This window comes from Macrobrachium nipponense, chromosome 28 (assembly GCF_015104395.2).
Source record: "Macrobrachium nipponense isolate FS-2020 chromosome 28, ASM1510439v2, whole genome shotgun sequence".
In the NCBI taxonomy this organism is placed as follows: Eukaryota; Metazoa; Arthropoda; class Malacostraca; order Decapoda; family Palaemonidae; genus Macrobrachium; species Macrobrachium nipponense.
The window spans coordinates 4,853,488-4,878,079 of record NC_087217.1 but is presented as its reverse complement, the minus strand read 5'-3'; the positions used below and the strand labels follow the sequence as shown (position 1 = coordinate 4,878,079).

The window sequence follows — 24,592 nt, the reverse complement described above, 5'->3', positions numbered from 1 at the left end:
TATCCAAAGTCTACAATTTGCAAATATGATATTGTAGATTCTGCGGAGTAAGAAGGTGATGAGGATGCAACAACTACTAGTACTGTTACTACATAAATCCTCGTTAACACAAGAGCTAATAAAGCTTCTAAAGGATAGTTACTTTTCTGACTTCCCCAACTAGGAAGAAAGATATACATTTCTCAATCAAATCTAACACTTATTTGTATTAATGAATAAAAATAAGTAATTCCCTTTCATGAAAGTATAAGTAATTCACTTTCGTGAAAGTGCATGAGTGTCTACCGAAAACTTCGGTAGTTACACGTCACTAATCTTCGAAATTTTCGAAGTTAATATTATCAAAAAGTTAACAAAAGCGTATGCCGAACCAAAGATCCATTACTTCCCTGTAAAAGTTAGCCCAGACGATTCGATGGCGATGAAACACGAAAATCCATAGGAGGAACTGCAACGTTGTTTACATTCCAAGCGACAGAAAAAATATGAATTAGAAAACGGGTATGGTTCCTATTCCCGCCACCCAGTGGCGGGGGGGTAGATCACCTGACCTACCTGCCGCGTGTGCCGCGAAATTCGAATTTCTGTCGGGGACGACGGAGTGATAGCTATGTATATATCTGACGGGTAAGTTGAATGTATAAAAACACAGTTTTTCTTGCAAGACCCAGTAGGCTGTTGAATACAAGTACTAGTATAGTAAACAAGATAATTGGTCAGTTCATAGTATGAGAATTTGTTCAACAAACAATATAAAATTTTCTCAAAAATTCAGTTAGAAAAATGGAATGTTCGTCATAAGAAAGGTTCAACAAACGAGGTACCACTGTACTAACATTTGCTAAGTTTTCTCTAATTACATTAATTATATCTTTTTGGATCAAGTTTTCTTTCCCATGTTTTAATATGGCATGTCTAGGTGATTTAATATGGGTATCATTTATTTTCTTGATTATTTTTGATATATTTTGTATGGGAGTATTATAAGAGAGATCTGATAAATATTTCCTCCATGACATGATTCTTCCTTGAGTAACAAATTTTTCTAATTTGCAAATATTTTGTTATATATAGGCTTTAATATGATATTGTTAAACTACAATAAAGTTTTGTACATACTTACCTGGCAGATATATACTTAGCTATAGTCTCCGACGTTCCCGACAGAATTTCAAATCTCGCGGCACACGCGACAGGTAGGTCAGGTGGTCTACCTTACCGCCGCTGGGTGGTGGGTGTATGAACCAATCCCCCTTGCTTGTCAGATTTTTCTCTTCCACCTGTCTCCTGAGGGAAGGCTGGGTGGGCCATTAATCATATCTATCTGCCAGGTAAGTATGTACAAAACTTTATTGTAGTTTAACAATATCATTTTTGTACATGAACTTTCCTGTCAGATATATACTTAGCTGATTGGCACCCTTGGTGGAGGGTAAGAGACAGCTAAATAATACAGGTAAGAAGGGAAACAACTAATGTTGTAGGATATAAAAACCTTGGTTCTCACCTTTTCAGGCTGAAGACTTCATAGATACTGTCTCTGAGTCTGCATTGCCTGGAGAGCTACAGCTAGGACGTGACCTGTTGCTGAAAGACTCTCGGATCTACCACTGGGATATGTGATCCCCTTCTGTGGTAGAATCCAAGTCGGATCTTGTTAAAGGGAACTTGTCCGCTTACATAACAGATCCTTACCACTACCTCTGCAAGGAGCCAAAACCCACCAGACTACCTAACCAAAATACAAATGGTTAATACTACGACAAAAAGAGGTGCCTCCTGCAACCTCTTTCAGACAACCAAAAACTCAAATACAAAATATAGGGTAACATATCAAAATTTTAAAAAGGATAAGTTTCAGCTCCCTGCCCCAGCATCGAATCCGCCGATACGAAAGGGCCCAAGGCGAAGCATTTATCATGTGATTTTTACATCACGTAGGTAGTGGTTTGCGAAAACCGACTGGCATCTCCAAAAAGTCGCCTCCATCAGGTTCCGCACAGACATATTTTTCTTGAATGCAAGTGAAGTTGCGATGGCTCTCACCTCGTGAGCTTTCACTTTCAGTAGTTTAAAATGCTCTTCCTTGCAGGCAACATGTGCCTCTGTAATAAGACTTCTCAGGAAGAAGGAAAGAGCATTCTTCGACATGGGCCAAGAGGGGTCCTTCACGGAGCACCAAAGCACATCTTGATTAGCCTTAAGTTGCTCCTTCCTCTTAAGGTAATACTTCACAATTCTCATAGGGCAAAGAGTTCTTTCAGGCTCTTCCCCTACCAGAAAAGATAACCCACGAACTTCAAAGCTCCTGGGCCAAGGACGTGATGGGTTTTCATTGTTAGCAAGAAACCCTGGAAGAAACGAACACACCATCGATTCTTCCTTAAACCCGACATTACCCTCAATAGCTTGGAGCTCACTCACCCTCTTAGCTGTTGCAAGGGCCATAAGGAAGAGAGCCTTCTTCGTCAGGTCCTTGAAAGAGGCTGAACCAGGAGGTTCGAATCTAGACGATCCAAGGAATTGTAGCACTACGTCTAGATTCCAGTTCGGTACAATATGAGAACGTTTAAAGGTTCCACAGGCTCTGGCATACATCCAAATGAAGGGTCCACTCTGTGGGAATGACCTGATCTTTCCTGCTGAGGAGATCTGCTCTTACATTCCTTTCTCCCTGCACGAACCTGGTGAGAAGCTTGATTCCCCTTTCTTCTGTCCACAGAAGAAGATCTCTTGCTGTCTCGTACAGGGAGAAGGAATGCGTCCCTCCCTGTTTTCTGATATATGCCAGAGCTGTAGTGTTGTCCGTGTTGACCTGCACTACCGATCTTCTGACTTTGGGCTTGAAAGCTCTCAGAGCTAACCACACAGCCATCAACTCCTTTCTGTTGATGTGCCAGGCTACCTGGTCCCCCACCCAGGTACCTGACACCTCGCTGGTTCCCAGAGTCGCCCCCCAACCCGTGTCCGACGCGTCGGAGAACAACACCAGGTTGGGGCTCTGGGATTGAAGAGACAGTCCCGTCGCAAAGAGGTTGGGGTCTGTCCACCATGTGAGATGTTTCTTGACTTCCTGGGATAACGACAGGGAGAACGTCAAATCCTGAGAACGACGACTCCAATTCTGATGAAGAAAGAATTGGAGTGGTCTCAGGTGCAACCTTCCTAGGGAAATGAATTGCTCCAGCGAGGAGAGCGTCCCCAGCAGACTCATCCACTCCCTCGCTTTGCATACTTCTTTCCCTAAGAAGGTTGTTACTCTCTCGAATCCTCGGGCTATCCTTTCCTGAGAGGGAAAAGCCCGAAAACTCAGAGTTCATCCGTATCCCGAGATACACACACTCTTGTTCGGGAATTAGTGACGACTTCTTGAAATTGACGAGAAGTCCCAACGCCTTCGTCAATTCTAGTGTTTCTTGCAAGTCCTTCAAACAACAATCTGACTTGGCCCTTATCAGCCAATCGTCGAGGTACATGGATATCCTCACCCCCTTCAAATGAAGCCATTGCGCTACGTTTCTCAAGATCCATGTGAACACTTGAGGGGCCGTCGAGAGGCCGAAACACAGAGCCCTGAACTGAAAAATTTTCCCCCCCCATCATGAATCTGAGAAACTTCCTCGAGGAAGGATGAATCGGAGCGTACGGGAAGTAAGCGTCCTGCAAATCCAAGGAAACCATCCAGTCCCCTGGACGAAGTGCTGCCAGCACTGATGAAGGTGTTTCCATCGTGAACTTCTTTTCTACGAAAAAGTTCAGGGCGCTTACATCCAACACCGGTCTCCATCCCCCTGAGGACTTCGGAACTAGGAAAAGGCGGTTGTAGAAGCCTGATGAACGATGGTCTGTCACTAGTTCGATAGCCTCCTTCTCCAGCATCTGTTCTACTGCTAGATGGAGAGCTTGATTCATGATGGGGTCTCTGTACCTGGCCGTCAACTCCCTTGGGGTGGTCGTCAAGGGAGGTCTTGCGATGAAAGGAATGAGGTAACCTCTCCTCAAAATTGAAAGGGTCCAAGGATCCGCCCCTTTCTGGGCCCAGACTTCCGCAAATCCTAAGAGTCTGGCGCCCACCGTTGTCTGAAGGACTTGTAAGTTATTTGGGGGCTTTGACTGACTTGGCGAAAGTCTTACCTCTTCTTGAAGGTCTACGACCTCTAAACGTAGGGGTTCTGGAGGAAGAAGCCCCTCGAAAGGGTTCTTGAGTACTTGACTTCTCCTTCTTAGCCTTGGTAGGGAAGGAAGGGCGAGGTTTTCTTGCCGACTAGGCCAAAAGGTCCTGGGTGGCTTTAACCGAAAGCGATCTTGAGATGTCCTGAACAAGATGTTTAGGGAATAACTGAGCGGACAGAGGAGCAAACAGCAAAGAAGACCTCTGTGCGTGGGAGACTGACTTCGTTAAGAAGGAACAATATACGGACCTCTTCTTTACGATCCCGGCCCCATACAGGGAGGCGATTTCACTCGCTCCGTCTCTTACAGACTTGTCCATGCAAAACAAAACGCACATAAGATCCTCCGGAGAAAAAGACTCTGGCACTTCTATCTTCTTGGCTAGGACTCCCAACGACCAATCAAGAAAGTTAAAGACCTCCAGTACTCTAAACATGCCTTTCAGCATGTGGTCTACTTCATTAATTGCCCAAGTCGTCTTCGCAGAGTTAAGGGCAGCTCTCCTTGTGGAGTCTACCAGAGCCGAAAAATCAGAATCAGCCGAAGACGGTAGACCCAAACCCAAGGACTCTCCTGTTTCGTACCAGAAACCAGCGCGTCCTGATAACTTCGAAGGAGGGAAAGCGTCCCCGCTTCTTCTTTGGACGCCATCCAGGAACCAAAACTCCTCAGTGCCTTCTTCATCAAAAGGGTCGGCACATCCCCTCACCACAAGAAAGCAACCAAACCCTCCGTTGTCTTCGCTGTAGAAAAAAGTGAGTGAGGAGAAGCTGGAGCCGTAGGAGTAAGGGAATCCCCAAATACTTGCAAGAGAAGCTCTGTAAGCTTCTTGTAAGAAGACACAGCTGCAGAAGTGTTCGGTTCCTCATCCGAACCGTCTAGGACGTCTTGTCGAGGAGAGCGCGGAAGATCCTTAGGTGACGAAGGGGTCCTAGTAGGAGCTGAGCGAGAGGTTGGAGAGAGCCCTCTCGTAGAAGAGCTCAAATCCACCGGTGAACGACGAGAAGATCTGGATTGTCTGCAATGAGACTCGCTCTTTGAGGTAGACGAAAACTCAGCAGAAGGAAAGGTAGGGCTCCTACCCCGAGAATACCTGGATACATCCACAGGGCGCTTACGAGGAGGCAAGCGCCTACCAGAAACTGTGCGCCTATCCTGAGGCGAGCGGCTGCCAGGAGAAGAGCGCCTATCGGGAGCAGAGCGCTTGCGCGGCTCTCGATTCTTGTCTAGTTGAGTACGATCAACAGAAGTTCGACTGGAAGGAGAAATGCGCCTACTAGGAGAAGGCTGTTTGCGAGACTCTTGACGTCTGACAAGTGGATAACAATCAGGAGAAGGGCGCTTCAAAGCTAACGAGCGCCTATCTGGAGAAGGGCACTTGCAAGGCTCTTGGTGCCTACCAAGAGACGAACGGTCAGGAGTAGTGCGTCTAGAAGAGGGAGAGCGCCTACTCAGAGAAGGGCGCTTGAAAGACTCTTGTTGTCTGCCCCGAGGAGAATAATCAGGAGTAGGACGCCTCGAAAGAGACGAGCGCCTACTAGGAGATCGACGTGCAGTAGGCTCTTGGTGCCTACCTTGCGGGGAGCGGCTACCAGCTGGACGCCTATCAGGCGCACGGCTCCTACCAGACTCTTGACGTCTGTAGGGAGAGAAGTCACGATCAGGAGAAAAACGTCCACTCAAAGCACGATCCGAAACTCGAGGAGAGCGACATCCGGAAGAAGAACGCCTACTTGTAGAAGGGCGCCTTCTAGGTTCTTGAAGCTGCTGAGGAGAAGTCCCACGCGAGGGAGTCGAAGAAATAGCGTGATGTGCAGGCGAAGAGCGCTTACCGGAAGCGGGAATCCAATCTGGAGAAAAAACTTTTTTCTTCACAGAGCGTCCGACTGATGTTTGGCGCCTTGAAGCCCAAAGAGAGCCAGGAGAGCGGGGGCGCTCGTGTGAGCCCCTACCTTCATACGAAAACTCCCCATATGAAGGAGACCGCCTAAAAAGAGGAGAACGATCCTCTGAAGAGCGGCGCCTAGATCTCTTGATCGGAAGAGAAACGTCCTTCTTCCTACGCGATCTAAAGGCTAGAGAGTCTGCCAGCGCCGTGATCTGAGCCTGGAGTCCCGGAAGGACTCTAGTAGGAGAATCTTGCTGTTCTTCTTCGGAACCAGGCGCAGAACGAGGGGCGCGAGAAGAAGAACGATCACAGGATCTCTTGGGTTTCTTCGCCTCCAACGACGATTCTTCCGGGAAAACCTCCGGACTAGAAGCCAAAGGACTGCAGGGAGCTTCCAAGCCCTCTTCAACGGGCGCGATGCATCCGGGGAGTTCCAACCTCTCTTTGGAGAGGGAGACGACGAAGAGGAGAAGCATTGACGTAGGATCTCCTTCTTGTAGCGATCCGAGGCAGCCTGGGAGCGTACTTCAGGATCTGCCGAGGGGACGCCTGACTGGTGGGGGTTCTCCCTAGCCCTCTTGCAGCTTTCGACTTTCCTACTCCACTGGAACTGGGAGTCTGGAAGAGGTCTAGGCCTAGAGGCACTAAGGAGCCGGTCAGACGCACCCTCCACAACACTGGGGACACTGCATTGATCACTAATACTCTCCTTACCTTCCAACTGACGAATCTTCTGATCCATAGATAGAATCGTGGCTCTTAAAGCCGCCGTCTCCGAAGACGAATCTTCGGCTTCGGTGCGGGGAGCAGGGGCTGCAACTTGGGGAGAAGGTTCTACTTCTACATTAGTATTAGGATCCACATCCAACTCACTCATTCTAGACCTACTAGAACTTCTAGAGGAAGCCTTACGTACTCTATCACGTTCCAACTTCCTAACATAAGAAGAGAGAGCCTTATATTCGTCTTCATTCAGCACCTTACATTCACTACAAGGGTTAGCAAAAGAACATTCATTCCCCCTGCATTTCATGCAAACCGTGTGAGGGTCAACCGAAGCTTTCGGCAACCTCACCTTACATCCTTCAATCACACAAACCCTAAACAAAACAGAAGTTTTAGCTACTGAATCCAGGTCAGACATTGTTAAAGAAAATCCAAAACAAAATCAAAACGGTCCACAATTAGCGTATGCCAAGCCAAACAGAGCGAATACGTCACCAAAAGAAGTCCAAATTAACTCCAGGCAAGCGAGAAACGAAAAAACTATCGAGAGGAACCAACAACAGTTGTTATCGTTCCCGCGACAGAGAAAAATCTGACAAGCAAGGGGGATTGGTTCGTACACCCGCCACCCAGCGGCGGTAAGGTAGACCACCTGACCTACCTGTCGCATGTGCCGCGAGATTTGAAATTCTGTCGGGAACGTCGGAGACTATAGCTAAGTATATATCTGACAGGAAAGTTCATGTACAAAAGTATCAATTTTAAGTAGTAATAATAGTCATTTTTGCAACGTTCCTTCTAATATCGGTATGTTTTATTTGAGTGAATTTTCTATTCAAATTATTTACTCATCTTCCAATTTGGTGTTTTATTTCTTTTACATATTTTTTTAGTAATCATTGTATTTCTCCCAGATATAATCTGGTCTGTACCCCACCCATATACATTCAATTGTATAATACAGGCAGTCCCCGGTTATCGACGGATTCGGTTGATGGTGATCCGGTTTTATGGCACTTGTCTAGTGCCATAAAAATTATATTGTTAAACTACAATAAAGTTTTGTACATACTTACCTGGCAGATATATACTTAGCTATAGTCTCCGACGTTCCCGACAGAATTTCAAATCTCGCGGCACACGCGACAGGTAGGTCAGGTGGTCTACCTTACCCGCCGCTGGGTGGCGGATGTACGAACCACTCCCGTAAGCTTGTCAGATTTTTCTCTTCCACCTGTCTCCTGAGGGGAGGCTGGGTGGGCCATTAATCGTATATCTGCCAGGTAAGTATGTACAAAACTTTATTGTAGTTTAACAATATCATTTTTGTACATGAACTTCCCTGACAGATATATACTTAGCTGATTGGCACCCTTGGTGGAGGGTAAGAGACAGCTCAATAATACAGGTAAGACGGGAAACAACTAATGTTGTAGGATATAAAAACCTTGGTTCTCACCTTTTCAGGATGAAGACTTCATAGATACTATCTCTGAGTCTGCATTGCCTGGAGAGCTACAGCTAGGACGTGACCTGATGCTGAAAAACTCTCGGATCTACCACTGGGATATGTGATCCCCTATTGTGGTAGAATCCAAGTCGGATGCTGTTAGAGGGACCTTGTCCGCTTACCTAACAGATCCTTACCACTACCTCTGCAAGGAGCCAAAACCCACCAGACCACCTAACCAAAATACAAAGGGTTAATATTACGACAAAAAGAGGTGCCTCCTGCAACCTCTTTCCGGCAACCAAAAAACAACAATATAAAATAGGGTAACATATAAAAAATTTTACACAGGATAAGTTTCAGCTCCCTGCCCCAGCACCGAATCCGCCGATACGAAAGGACCCAAGGCGAAGCATTTATCATATGTGATTTTTACATCACGTAGGTAGTGGTTTGCGAAAACCGACTGGCATCTCCAAAAAGTCGCCTCCATCAAGTTCCGCACAGACATATTTTTTTCTGAATGCAAGTGAAGTTGCGATGGCTCTCACCTCGTGAGCTTTCACTTTCAGTAGTCTAAAATGTTCTTCCTTACAGGCAACATGTGCCTCTGTAATAAGGCTTCTCAGAAAAAAGGAAAGAGCATTCTTCGACATGGGTCAGAGGTGGGGTCCTTTACGGAGCACCAAAGCACAATCTTGATTAGCTTTCTTAAGTTCCGTTTCCTTCCTCTTAAGGAAATAACTTCATAATTTCTCATAGGGCAAAGAGTTCTTTCAGGCTCTTCCCCTACTAGTAAAAAGATAAACTACGAACTTCAAAGCTCCTGGGCCAAGGGCGTGATGGGTTTTCATTCTTTGCAAGGAAACTTGAAGAAACGAACACACCATAGAATCTTCCTTAAACCCTACATTGCCCTCAATAGCTTGGAGCTCACTCACTCTCTTAGCTGTAGCTAGGGCCAAAAGGAAGATAGCCTTCTTCGTCAGATCCTTGAAAGAGGCTAAGCCAGGAGGTTCGAATCTAGACGATCCAAGGAATTGTAGAACTACGTCTAGATTCCAGTTCGGTACCTACATGAGGACGCTTAATGGTTTCAAATGATCTAATAAGATCATGCAGGTCCTTATCATCGGATATATTTAAGCCTCTATGCCGAAATACCGCCGCCAACATACTGCGGTATCCCTTAATAGTTGACACAACCAGATGACATTCTTCTTTGAGGAAAATAAGGAAATCCGCAATTTGGGTCACAGAGGTACTGGAAGAGGAAATGTTCTTCCTCTTGCACCAACGTCTGAAGACATCCCACTTTGACTGGTATACACGCAAGGTGGAAGGTCTCCTCGCTCTTGCGATTGCTTTAGCAGCCGTTGCTGAAAAGCCTTTCGCTCTGACCAAACTTTGGACAGTCTGAAACCAGTCAGACTGAGAGCGAGGAGATTTTTGTGGTACCTGTCGAAGTGGGGTTGTCTGAGTAGATCGCTCCTTAGCGGGGAGCGATCTTGGAAGGTCCACCAACCATTCCAGTACCTCTGTGAACCATTCTTGGGCCGGCCAAAAGGGAGCGATTAAGGTCATTCTCGTTAAATCGGACTCTACGAACTTCTTGATGGTTAGCCCCAGGATCTTGACGGGGGGGAAACGCGTAGACGTCGAGTCCGTTCCAGTCTAGAAGAAGAGCATCTATTGCTAATGCCTCTGGATCCAATATCGGAGAGCAGTAAGGATCCAGCCTCTTGTTCTTTGACGTGGCAAAGAGGTCTATGTGTGGCCTGCCCCATAACTTCCACAGGCTCTGGCATACATCCAGATGAAGGGTCCACTCTGTGGGAAGGACCTGATCTTTCCTGCTGAGGAGATCTGCTCTTACATTCCTTTCTCCCTGCACGAACCTGGTGAGAAGCTTGATTCCTCTTTCTTCTGCCCACAGAAGAAGGTCTCTTGCTGTCTCGTCACGGGAGAAGGAATGCGTCCCCCCCTGTTTCCTGATATATGCCAGAGCTGTAGTGTTGTCCGCGTTGACCTGCACTACCGATCTTCTGACTTTGGGCTCGAAAGCCTTCAGAGCCAACCACACAGCCATCAACTCCTTTCTGTTGATGTGCCAGGCTACCTGGTCCCCCACCCAGGTACCTGACACTTCGCTGGTTCCCAGAGTTGACACACCCCGTGTCGACGCGTCGGAGAACAACACCAGGTTGGGGTCTGTTGATTGAAGAGACAGTCCCTTCGCAAAGAGGTTGGGATCTGTCCACCATAGAAGATGTTTCTTGATGTCCTGGATAACGACAGGGAGAACGTCAAATCCTGAGAACGACGACTCCAATTCCGATGAGAAAGAATTGGAGCGGTCTCAGGTGCAACCTTCCTATGGAAACGAATTGCTCCAGCGAGGAGAGCGTCCCCAGCAGACTCATCCACTCCCTCACTGTGCATACTTCTTTCCCTAAGAAGGTTGTTACTCTCTCGAATCCTCGGGCTATCCTTTCCTGCGACGGGAAAAGCCCGAAAACTCAGAGAGTTCATCTGTATTCCGACGATACACACACTCTTGCTCGGGAATTAGTGACGACTTCTTGAAATGACGAGAAGTCCCAAAGCCTTCGTCAATTCTAAAGTTACTTGTAAGTCCTTCCAAACAACGATCTTCTGAATTGGCCCTTATTAGCCAATCGTCGAGGTACATGGATATCCTCACCCCTTTCAAATGAAGCCATTGAGCCACATTCCTCAAAATCCCGTGAACACTTGAGGGGCCGTCGAGAGGCCGAAACACAGAGCCCTGAACTGAAAATTTTCCCCCCCATCATGAATCTGAGAAACTTCCTCGAGGAAGGATGGATCGGTACGTGGGGAAGTAAGCGTCCTGTAAATCCAAGGAAACCATCCAGTCCCCTGGACGAAGTGCTGCCAGCACTGATGAAGGCGTTTCCATCGTGAACTTGCTTCTTTTCTACGAAGAAGTTTCAGGGCGCTTACATCCAACACCGGTCTCCATCCCCCTGAGGACTTCGAACTAGGAAAGGCGGTTGTAGAAGCCTGATGAATGGATGGTCTGTCACTAGTTCGATAGCCCCTTCTCCAGCATCTGATCTACTGCTAGATGGAGAGCTTGATTCATGATGGGGTTCTCTTGTACCTGGCCGTCCAGTTCCACCCTTGGGATGGTCGTCAAGGGAGGTCTTTCGACGAAAGGGATGAGGTAACCTCTCCTCAAAATAGAAAGGGTCCAAGGATCCGCCCTTTTTGGGCCCAGACTTCTGCAAACTCTAAGAGTCTGGCGCCCACCGTTGTTTGAAGGACTTGCAAGTTATTTGGGGGCTTTAACAGACTTGGCGAAAGTCCTTACCCCTTCTTGAAGGTCTACGACCTCTAAACGTAGAGGCTCTTGATGAAGACGCCCCTCGAAAGGGTTCTCGAACACTTGCTTTTTCCTTCTTAGCCTTGGTAGGGAAGGAAGGGCGAGGTTTTCTTGCCGACTGTGCCCAAAAGGTCCTGGGTGTGGGGGGCTTTGGCCGACAGTGATCTTGAAATGTCCTGCACTCGATGTTTAGGGAACAACTGAGCAGACAGAGGAGCAAACAGCAAAGAAGACCTCTGGGCATGGGAGAACAGACTTCTTCACGATCCCGGCCCCAAACAGGGAGGCGATTTCACTCGCTCCGTCTATTACCGACTTGTCCATAAAAGACAAAAACACCCCCCCCCCCCCCCCCCCCCCCCCCCCCCAACCCCCCCCCCCCCCCACACATAAGATCTTCTGGCGAAATTGACTCTGGCACTTCAATTTTCTTGGCTAGGACTCCCAACGACCAATCAAGGTCTAAGGAAGTTAAATACTTCTAGCACTCTAAACATGCCTTTGAGCATGTGATCCAATTCATTCATTGCCAAGTCGTCTTAGCAGAGTTAGGGCAGTTCTCCTTGTCGAATCTACCAGCGCCGAAAAATCCGAATCAGCCGAAGACGGTAGACCCAATCCTAAGGACTCTCCTGTTTCATACCAGAAACCAGCGCGTCCTGATAACTTCGAAGGAGGAAAAGCGAACATCGTTTTCCCGCCCCCTTCTTCTTTTTGGAAGCCATCCAGGAACCAAAACTCCTCAGTGCCTTCTTCATAGAAAGAGTTGGCTTCATCCTCACACAAGAAGAACTCTTCGCTGTCTTCGCCGTTGAAAAAAGTGAGTGAGGAGAAGGAGGAGCCGTAGGAGGAAAGGGAATCCCCAAAAAACTTGCAAAAGTAGCTCTGTAAGCTTCTTGTAAGAAGACAGCAGCAGAAGTGTTCTGTTCCTCATCCGAACCTTCTAGGACGTCTTGTCGAGGCGAGCGCAGAAGATCCTTGGGTGACGAAGGGATCCTAGTAGGAGTTGAGCGAGAGGTTGGAAAGGAACGAACCCTCTCTTAGAAGAGTTCACATCCACTGGAGAATGAAGAGAAGATCTGGGATGTCTACGATGAGACTCCCTCTTCGAGGTAGACGGAATCTCCGCCGAAGGAGAGGTAGGGCTCCTCTCCAAGAATCCTCGGAAATATCCACAGGCGCTTACGAGGAGGCGAGCGCCTACTATACTCTTTGCGCCTATCCCGAGGCGAGCGGCTGCCAGGAGAAGAGCGCCTATCGAGAGCAGAGCGCTTGCGCGGCTCTCCATACCTGTCCAGTTGCGTACGATCAACGGAAGTTCGACTGGAAGGCGAAATGCGCCTACTAGGAGATATCGATGTGCAAGTAGGTATCTTGGCGCCTTACCTTGCGGGAGCGGCTAACAGCAGGCAAGTCTATCATGCACGACTCCTACCAGACTCTTGATGCCGTCAGGAGAGAAGTCACGATCGACACTCGAGGAGAGTGACATCTGACGAAGAACGCCTACTTTGCATAAGGGCGCCTTCTAGAATCTTGAGGCTGCTGAGGAGAAGTCTCACGCGAGGGAGTTGAAGAAATAGCGTGATGAGCAGGTGCAGTGCGCTTACCGAAGCGGGAATCCAATCTGGAGAAAAAACTTCTTTCTCCATAGAGCGTCCTACCGATGTTTGGCGCCTTGAAGTCGAAAGAGAGCCAGGCGAGCGAGGGCGCTCACGCGAGCCCCTACCTTCATACGAAACCTCCCCATATGAAGGAGAACGCCTAAAACGAGGAGAACGACCCTCTGAAGAGCGGCGCCTAGATCTCTTGATCGGAAGAGAAACGTCCTTCTTCCTACGTGATCTAACTGCTAGAGAGTCTGCTAGCGCCGTGATCTGAGCTTGAAGTCCCGCGAGTACTCTCGTAGGCGAATCTTGCTGTTCTTCCTCGGAAGCGGAGCAGGCCCGAGCGCGGAGCGCGAGAAGAAGAACGATCACAGGATTTCTTGGGTTTCTTCGCCTCCACCGACGATTCTTCCGGAAAACCTCCGGACTAGAAGCCAAAGGACTGCAGGGAGCCTTCCAAGCCTCTTCAACGGGCGCGACGCATCCGGGGAGTTCCAACCTCTCTTCGGAGAGGGACGACGAAGAGGAGAAGCATTGGCGTAGTAGCTCCTTCTTGTAGTGATCCGAGGCAGCCTGGGAGCGTACTTCAGGATCTGCCGAGGGGACGCCTGACCGGTGGGGGTTCTCCCTAGCCCTCTTGCGGCTTTCGACTTTCCTACTCCACTGGAACTGGGAGTCTGGAAGAGGTCTAGGCCTAGAGGCACTAAGGAGCCGGTCAGACGCACCCTCCACAACACTGGGGACACTGCACTGATCACTAACACTCTCCTTACCTTCCAACTGACGAATCTTCTGATCCATAGAACGAATCGTGGCTCTCAGAGCTGCCGCCTCCGAAGGCGAATCTTCGGCTTCGGTGCGGGAGCAGGGCTGCAACTTGGGAAGAAGGTTCTAATTCTACGTTAGTATTAGGATCCACATCCAAAAAACTCACTCATTCTAGATCTACTAGAACTTCTAGAGGAAGCCTTACGCACTCTATCACGTTCCAACTTCCTAACATAAGAAGAGAGAGCCTTATATTCTTCTTCATTCAATCCCTTACATTCACTACAAGGGTTAGCAAAAGAACATTCATTCCCCCTGCATTTCATGCAAACCGTGTGGGGGTCCACAATCAGCGTATGCCAAGCCAAACAAAGAGAATACGTCACCAAAAGAAGTCCAAATTAACTCCAGGCAAGCGAGAATCGAAAAACTATCGAGAGGGACCGACAACAGTTGTTATCGTTCCCGCGACAGAGAAAAATCTGACAAGCTTACGGGAGTGGTTCGTACATCCGCCACCCAGCGGCGGGTAAGGTAGACCACCTGACCTACCTGTCGCGTGTGCCGCGAGATTTGAAATTCTGTCGGGAACGTCGGAGACTATAGCTAAGTATATATCTGTCAGGGAAGTTCATGTACAAAATCAGCGATTTTTTGCAACGTAACGAGCTGAGTTCCGGTTATCGGCGCCGTAACGAACTGTGTTCCGGTTATCGGCGCCATAAGGTGCCAATAATAGGGACATGGCGCCATAACATACCTAACAGGGGCACCATTAACCAGATATTGTCATGAGTGCCATAAATCACTGAGTTTCAGTTAATGGCGGTTTTTGCTTATCAGCACCCCGCTGAGAACAGAACCCCTGCCGATAACCGGGGACTGCCTGTATAGCTACTGAAATTGCATATTTTGTTACTACCCTCGAGTTTTGGCTTTTTTTGTTTTATCAACTTGGATTCTTTCTAATAATTTACTCAGGACATTCATTTTTTTTCTTTATAATATATAATAGTATAAGTGTTTAAATGCACATGCATCCTTTTCATGAGTACTAAAAGTAATGTTCTATTTTTCTATATTTCATAAAATTCATGTTTGTTAAACTATCCTTCGTTATGTTTTTGTTATAATTGCAGAATTCAATGAAACAATCGTGTCATGTAGATTTCTTGTGTCTTTTGTTGTTGTTGTTGTTGTACTAACTATTGGTGATGGAATAATCTCTTCTCCCTTTACATAATCATTGTTATTTCATGGTATGTTTGTTTGTATGGTGCTTTTACGTTGCATGGAACTAGTGGTTATTCAGCAACGGGACCAATGGCTTTACGTGACTTCCGAACCAAGTCGAGAGTGAACTTCTATCACCAGAAATACACATCTCTCACTCCTCAATGGAATGGCTGAGAATCGAACCCGCGACCACCGATGTGGGACGCTAATACCATACCAACCACGCCGCTGAGGCGCTTATTTCATGGTATGGTTCTCTTCCATTTCTTGTGTTTTGAATACTATCTGCATCCATAGGTTTTTTTTATTATTTTAGGAGACAAAGGTATATTATTGGCTTGTTTTTTATTTTTGTTCTTTCTTCATATCTTTTGCTTTTGGTTTAACCAAAGTTTCCCTAATAGTAATACTATAGTAGTTGATTTCTTAGTTTTGGGTGGTGTTCTCTCCAAAGGTCTCTTTTTATCTTTAATTTCCAGTCCATCATGACTTTCCTTTGTTATTTCTGTAGTATCATCCTCCTGTACTCCTATCTGCAGTAATATTTAGAAAACATTTGGTAAAATATTATCCATATCATTTGTACCAGTTTCTTAATTCTTTACCATTTTAGTTTTATTTTTTTTCTGTGAAGAATTAATTTCCTTTTCAGATTTATTTTTCTGTGCTCCATTATTATCTGTTTACATTTTCCTTTCATTATTTGTTTTGATATTTATGAATATGTATGTGTGTTTCTTAGACAGATCTTGAATTCCTTTCACCTTCAACTCCAATTTGGCTTCTTTTATAGACATCCCAGTTCTTTCCTTTAATATCTTTAACTCAGTAATGTATATTTAGTACATACATTCTTTGGACCTTGCATGATAATCTTACCCACAGTTTATACACTTTGGTTCACTGCACTTACATTGTGTGACATGTTCTTCTGATCGACAATATGCACACACATGATCATTTCAACGTTATTTCTTTGCATGCCCATATTTACTACAATTTTGACACTGTAATGGCACTGGGACATATGGTCTTATTTCTCTGTTTTGGCTTAATATTTCTATTTTTTGAGGTAGATCTTGATCTTTAAATTCTACTTTTGCAATTTTTAACATTTGCTTATTTCTTTGCTTACTTGGTATGCTAGTGTATACGTATCTCACAATCTTGAACTCTGGGATCTTTTTTAAAGCGAGTCCAAGAGAATACTATTTTCAACTGGTTCGTCACTGTTCTCAGTATCCTGAATGCTATTCAGTAATTTTTTTAATTTTTAGGTTTATATTATCTATTGTTGTTATAGCATATAGTCCTCAGATTGACTCTGTTGTGGCTTCTATAAGCCACATCTTTTCTCTTATCTGTCTAAATGAAATTTCTGCCACTGAATGTCTGTTCAAGGGGTAATTTTCTAATTCTTTTAGAAACCTTGACCAATTTAACTCCCCAAAGAGAGAATAAAAGTGAGTCAAGGTTACGTCACGATGATATCTACTTCTTTTGGGCTTATTATATGGTATTACAGGCAGTCACCGGTTATCGGCAATCCAGTTTTATGGGGTTTGTCTAGTGCCAAAAATCACAGAAAAGAGCAGATTCTCGGTGCTGAAATGCACCAATTTCCCGTTATCAGCACCAATAATAGATTATTGGTGCAGATACATACCTAACAGAGGCACATTTTGCTTCTAATTTCATCCAGGATGATGTCCCTCTCACCAGGGACACCCAATTTCGGGAGGAGCAATACTGTTACCCACAGTGGTTAAGTTCAGTATATCTTGGTTTCACCAGACCACTGAGCTGATTAACAGCTCTCCTAAGGCTGGCCCGAAGGATTAGATATTTTTACGTGGATAGGAAACAATTGGTTACTTAACAACGGGACCTACAGCTCATTGTGGGATCTGAACCACATTACATCGAGAGAAATAAATTTCTCTGATTTCTTGTTGGCAGAGCAGGGAATCGAACCCGGACCCTGAGGTCGGTAGTCCAGCATGTAACCGACTCTTCCAACGAGGACCTACCCACAGTGGTAACTGCCATGGGATCCTCACCTGGATATACACCATACCCATAGTGTCTTAAGGGTTATCAGTCTGTCAAGACTGGACCCAGCACTGAGGGGATGGCTTAACATAAAAATTTCCCCTGGCTCAACTACATCAAGTAATCTACTTTTATAAGAGGAGTGGCATGCTATCGAACTCCACACTCCATCTTTAAAAGAGCAGTGAATTCCATAATCCAATACCAAGCCAAGGTTGTCAGTGAAAGAGGAAGGAAGATATGGGAAGATGTATAAGAGGAGGAGTAAAGGAATTGAAGATCCCAATGTTCAGTTGAATCAACTGCTGAGAGAGCAAGTGCTAAAGAGCATAATCTCCCTGCACTGGATCCCTAAGCCCCCACCTCATCATGGGGTGCCTAACACAGTAATCATTCTTACAGAACCTGACATTCTTAGCATTGCTTTCAGTGGAAGCCATCCAAGGAAAAATAAATGTACAGCACTGTGAAAGCTGCAAACTGCCAAACTCATGAAACAAGCTCCTAATACACAACAGCAGCAATGAGAATTCTCAGAAGAGCTTAAAATTTGAAATATAAACACACCTGGTGGAGAATAAGTTAACTAGACACTCATCTGGGTCAGACAAGCGATCTTCTTCTTTTGTATGAATGCCGACTCACCTTCTGGCATGGAAGTACCATATATGCTATCTTTTTATAGGCAAGATTTATCAAAAATACTTAAACTTACACATTACATACAAAAGGTATGAACTATATTATGTACATAAGGATACATAATATGGTACTGTACTAATCTATGCTAGTATTCTATAAAATTCATGCCAAATTACTTACTTTACTGCTTTAGCTATAAATTTAACAGACCGACATAACAGTAATACTTGGGCTATACAGCTACAAATTCTTGATGGTATGCCTTAAAAATACGAAAGTATGATTTAAAATGGTAAAAATACAGGCAGCAATTATAAGTGCCCATACAACGTATGACTAAAACTTCCACCATTATCAATTATATAAGTAACTTGATAATTGGCAGAAAAAAGTGAACAGATCTAGTTTATTTTACTTTATTATTTACCTTAGTCAAACACTTTGCCTTACCATAACAAACAAGACGAATGCATTCTTTAGTGCCCAGATGGTCATCACATATACGGCACACAGGATTGTAGTCACTGGAACTTAACCACTGGAGGTATGATTGGACAACACACTGAAAGTTAAAAGGTAAAAAGGAATTTCAAAGTACTGTAATGAACTAACACTTAGATATTAATTGCATGTAACAATATATGTATCTAGTTGCACAGCTATTGCAAGAAACACATTAGCTGTCCTCCAACACCTCTTCAATAACGAAATGACATGAATATTACTGAAGTCCGAGATATGAAATTTCTGTCAATTATGACCCCTATGATCTAATGAGGATAAAAAATAAAATGTAAAATTGCCATATTAGCTCCTTAATTATACATGATGAAGAAGCTTATATGGCAATGAAGGAGGTAATATGGTAAGTCTTAACTTGATAGAGCTGTGGGATACATAGCTGAATTACTGTACAATATATTCCTAAGATATGCTCTCGCATTCAAAGGAGTGAAAATTAAAACTGTATTTAACCCTATGACAAAACATAAAACATGTTGTGAAAAATTGTTCAACTTCTCATGGAAGGTAGGGAGAATTTAAAAAAAAAAAATTTTCTTACACCATGTGCATTTATATATCTTCCTCTCCACTGATGACTTTTTTTCTTAAATTGGCCAAAACTCAGTTTCCTGGCCTTGGGTGCTCCATATGGTTTTTTTATTTTTTTATTTATTTATTTTTTTTTATTTTTTTTTTCTAGCTCTTACTGGTTCTGTTGTGACAATACCAAAAACCAGACCAATTTACTACTGAACCTAACCTAGCCTATACAGCACCTTAACACCAAAGGCCTACTGTTAGGGTTGGTATAAGAATAGCTACTTGCTTTCTATTTTGATAATCAGAAATGATCAGATATTTATATCAGCATTTATTCCTTTATGAATATTGGGAAGTGAATATATAATAAGTTGAGCCTTATCAATAAAACTATGGAGGGTTCCATGATTTTCTTAGGACACTGTTACTGTTTTGAAGGTGTTCTGTTCTAAATTCTTGCATATTAGGGAGTGTTAAGTGCATGCAGCACATGTGATATTCACGGGCACTTATGTGGGCTGATTTATTTTCTGTTATAAAAAAAATCATCCAGCACTTCTCATGCTATAGCACATTAATGTTTTCTGCTTCTGCCCATATGTGTCAGAACTGTTGAAGATTAGATCTTTTACTTAATCACTTTATATGTAAAATCAGGATTAAAACAATTCTTCATCTCTAGTATACAGTGCTGCAAACACTTTCACAAATACATACCTCTCCTTACTGATTTGAATTACCAGGACTGAGATAACAGGATCCTCCAAACTTTAAGACACACATTGCTTGCAATATTGAAACAAAGACAAGGATTTAAGGCCTATATGTCAAGTGAAAATTGGATGATTAACTCCCAGCCAGGGTAAGGGCCTAGCACCCAACAGAAGGGGAGGGTAAGGTTAGGATGCATTCTTGTATTCTACTCAGTAACTTGAAGTTCTCTAGTAGGTCAGGTTAGGTGGGAGGGATGTGGCCCAAACCAAGATAAAAGATTTTTTACCATGGGTAAATTAGTGAAATTCACCCACTTTTGGTTTCTGCAAAGGACCTAAGTTCACCACTGGGGTCCCCCAAATAAAAGGACCAAGGGTAACATCAATGGGTTGTTTGCAACAAACAATAAAGGTCAGAAATGCATAAATAAAGTGAAGAGAGTTAAGAAATATATAGGATAAAAAACCGCATGGTACAGGGGTGGACCAAGTATGATCAATGTGTACAACCCCCAAAAAAGTACATTATAACGCGTCCTGACATCGGAGATGGGCATCAGACGCGACTTGTTGTTGGTGGGAAAAGGAGCTAAAGACCTCTACTCCGGTGTCAGGACGCGTTATAATGTACTTTTCTTGGGGTTGTACACATTGATCGTACATGGTCCACCCCTGTAACATGCGGTTTTTTACCCTAGCGTACTGACAAGAAATTCAAATATTGTGACATTGTTTCTATCACTTCTTACCATAGTCTGCAGATTGCTAATCTGCTTAACCTAGAGAAAGGGTTTATGAGAATTTCTGCACATATGTTTGTTAATCATGGAAAGCATTTTGTATAGTATGTATCCTACTTTGGTTCTGTACGACAATCTGAGCTTAGCCAGGATAGACTGGCTATGAAAACTCCTGAAACTTTAAGCTACTAAATGATCAAGAAGCAAAAACCTCAATCTCGGAAATAGGGCGGAGGTGAAATTATTTTTAGCCTGTCATAACTATGGACTGTTTATCAAAACCTGCCCAAATTAAGGCAGTTGGTGGTGAACTGCAGGTTACTAATTTGCAGTTGTATCAACACGCTAATTACAGGGCATACCTAGGTACCTACCTAGGTATTTTACAAAAATACGCTCATCACACCATAAACCCAAATCTTTAAGTTACCTGTTATCTTACAATAGCTTACAAACAATTATAAACTGGCTTCGGTTATGGTGAAAATGACAGATACCTAGCCTAAGCTAACACAGGATACCTACTTTTAGGTAGGTACTATAGGGCTAATCTAAAATCGTGAGTGGAGGGGTACACTTGTCATACCTAACTACTTATAAAAACTTACTGCTGGATGGTCTTTGACCATGCATTGTTCACAGACATTGACGCGATGCTCGAAACAAAACTGGTTAGTGAGTTTCTTCTTCGGGCAATTATTACACAGACCCATATTGATGTGACAGTTTTGTTATGACTGCTGCCACGTCTGGGGGTCGCTTAACTTACAAAGTACATCCACCGACCGGAGTTTGTTTTTGTTGCGTTCACAAATGGAGATGCTCACTGCTACACGTCATCATTTCACTCTTATATTTCCTTATAAAGCTTACAAAGATTTGTTTAGTTCATCCTGTGCTTTAACGCAGACGTAAATTAAAGTTCCATGATTATTATTCAAACCTGTCTGTTATGATTGCTGAGTTGTCACTGTGCCGAGTGAGCATAAATGAAAATAATCCCCAAAGACGAATATTTATGACAATTTATCGCTTTTACTGAACACTAAAGTGAAATGTTAGTAAAAATAAAAATCGTGGAGCCATACAAAAGACCAATTTATCTCTTGTCAAATGTTTCGTGTTATACTGATGTACAATCAAGTTGACACAATGACATCTCTGCAGCTATTCAATAAAACTTCCGCATGCTTCTCTCTCTCTCTCTCTCTCTCTCTCTCTCTCTCTCTCTCTCTCTCTCTCTCTCTCCAAATCATATAAGGGAACAAAATAAATTACCAACAGCTAAGCTTGTACCAGTGACAAGAATATCATAAAGAATAAAACATATACATAAGCATTGTTCTACATTCGTACCTTCCTCCTGAATAAATAAAAGTAAATATAACCGAGCTTTAAGGAGAATAATGGCGTAAAAGGCAATCATCCTCACTACCAATAACCTCTGGGCTCCCATACGCAATATGTAAGTTATTTATCTTATATAAAAATCCTGAGTGGTGACTGACACCACGGATATAAACTGATTTGCTATCCAGCCGATATGAGATTGGCCAGAAGCGACAACGACCAGGCCTGTATACAACAATAATAATAATAATAATAATAATAATAATAATAATAATAATAATAATAATAATAATAATAATAATAATAATAATAACAAAGGGAGAGGACTACTAAGTATAGAGGACTGCGTCAATATTGAAAACAGAGCACTGGGGCAATATCTGAAAACCAGTGAAGACGAGTGGCTAAGAGTGCATGGGCAAGAAGGGACTAATAAAAGCAGACGAAAGACCCAGAAATATACAGAGACAGGAGAAAGACAGAAAGAACAGAGGACTGGCACAACAAACCAATGCACGGACAATACATGAGACAGACTAAAGAACTAGCCAGCGATGACAGTTGGCAATGGCTACAGAGGGGAGAGCTAAAGAAGGAAACTGAAGGAATGATAACAGCGGCACAAGATCAGGCCCTAAGAACCAGATATGTTCAAAGTACGATAGACGGAAATAACATCTCTCCCATATGTAGGAAGTGCAATACGAAAAGTGAAACCATAAACCACATAGCAAGTGAATGCCCGGCACTTGCACAGAACCAGTACAAAAAGAGGCATGATTCAGTAGCAAAAGCCCTCCACTGGAGCCTGTGCAAGAAACATCAGCTACCTTGCAGTAATTAAGTGGGGTACGAGCACCAACCTGAGGGAGTGATAGAAAACGATCAGGCAAAGATCCTCTGGGACTATGGTATCAGAACGGATAGGGTGATACGTGCAAACAGACCAGACGTGACGTTTGATTGAAAAGGTCAAGAAGAAAGTATCACTCATTGATGTCGCAATACCATGGGACACCAGAGTTGAAGAGAAAGAGAGGGAAAAATTGGATAAGTATCAAGATCTGAAAATAGAAATAAGAAGGATATGGATATGCCAGTGGAAATCGTACCCATCATAGGAGCACTAGGCACGATCCCAAGATCCCTGAAAAGGAATCTAGAAAAACTAGAGGCTGAAGTAGCTCCAGGACTCATGCAGAAGAGTAGTGATCCTAGAAACGGCACACATAGTAAGAAAAGTGATGGACTCCTAAGGATGCAGGATGCAACCCGGAACCCCACACTATAAATACCACCCAGTCGAATTGGAGGACTGTGATAGAGCAAAAAAAAAAAAAAAAAAAAAAAAAAAAAAAAAAAAAAAAAAAAAAAAAAAAAAAAAAAAAAAAAAAAAATAATAATAATAATAATAATGTGGAAGTTACTAACAGGTATCATCACGTGAAAGGCTATACAACTACCTAGAGGGGAGAAAACACCCATCCCCCCCACCAACAGAAAGGCTGCAGAAGGAAGTGTAGGGGCACAAAAGACCAGCTCCTGATAGACAAAATGGTAATGAAGAACAGTAGGAGAAGGAAAACCAACCTAAGCATGGCATGGATAGACTATAAGAAAGCCTTCGACCATGATACCACACAAATGGCTAATAGAAATGCCTGAAAATATATGGGGCAGAGGAAAACACCATCAGCTTCCTCAAAAATACAATGCGCAACTGGAAGGAATACAATACTTACAAGCTCTGGAATAAGACTATAGCAGAGGTTTAATATCAGCGGAGGGATCTTCCAGGGCGACTCACTGTCCCCACTACTCTTCGTGGTAGCCATGATTCCCATGACAAAAGTACTACAGAAGATGGATGCCGGGTACCAACTCGAGAAAAGAGGCAACAGAATCAACCATCTGATGTTCATGGACGACATCAAGCTGTATGGTAAGAGCATCAAGGAAATAGATACCCTAATCCAGACTGTAAGGATTGTATCTGGGGACATCAGGATGGAGTTTGGAATAGAAAAATGCGCCTTAGTCAACATACAAAAAGGCAAAGTAACGAGAACTGAAGGGATAAAGCTACCAGATGGGAGCAACATCAAACACATAGATGAGTCAGGATACAAATACCTGGGAATAATGGAAGGAGGGGATATAAAAAACATCAAGAGAGAAGGACCAACGATCGGGTAACGGTAATATATGCAGAGACTCAAGGCGATACTCAAGTCAAAACTCAACGCCGGAAATATGATAAAAGCCATAAACACATGGGCAGTGCCAGTGATCAGATACAGCGCAGGAATAGTGGAATGGACGAAGGCAGAACTCCGCAGCATAGGTCAGAAAACCAGGAAACATATGACAATACACAAAGCACTACAACCAAGAGCAAATACAGACAGACTATACATAACACGAAACGAAGGAGGGAGAGGACTACTAAGTATAGAGGACTGCGTCAACATCGAGAACAGAGCACTGGGGCAATATCTGAAAACCAAGTGAAGACGAGTGGCTCAAGAGTGCATGGCAAGAAGGACTAATAAAAGTAGACGAAGACCCAGAAATATACAGAGACAGGAGAATGACAGACAGAACAGAGGACTGGCACAACAAACCAATGCACGGACAATACATGAGACAGACTAAAGAACTAGCCAGCGATGACGCATGGCAATGGCTACAGAGGGGAGAGCTAAAGAAGGAAACTGAAGGAATGATAACAGCGGCACAAGATCAGGCCTTAAGAACCAGATATGTTCAAAGAACGATAGACGGAAATAACATCTCTCCCATATGTAGGAAGTGCAATACGAAAAATGAAACCATA

The 24,592-nt window shown here is 44.0% G+C and overlaps 1 protein-coding gene across 3 annotated transcripts in view; it reads right to left on the bottom strand.

Moving 5' to 3' along the window:
* Positions 1-24,592, bottom strand: part of LOC135201374 (zinc finger protein-like 1) — a 227,777-nt gene that overhangs the window by 125,177 nt on the left and 78,008 nt on the right. The window contains exons 1-2 of one of the 3 annotated variants that reach the window (XR_010311519.1): positions 21,015-21,317; positions 18,360-18,471 (exon numbers count right to left, since the gene is read on the bottom strand). Coding sequence is in view for 2 of the 3 variants with exons in the window: in XM_064230222.1 (XP_064086292.1) it covers positions 18,360-18,471; positions 21,015-21,119 (217 nt within the window). In the remaining variant the exon portion in view is untranslated. Of the gene's footprint in view, positions 1-18,359; positions 18,472-21,014; positions 21,318-24,592 lie in introns of those variants that run through there. The other 2 variants (XM_064230222.1, XM_064230223.1) reach the window with 2 other exon arrangements.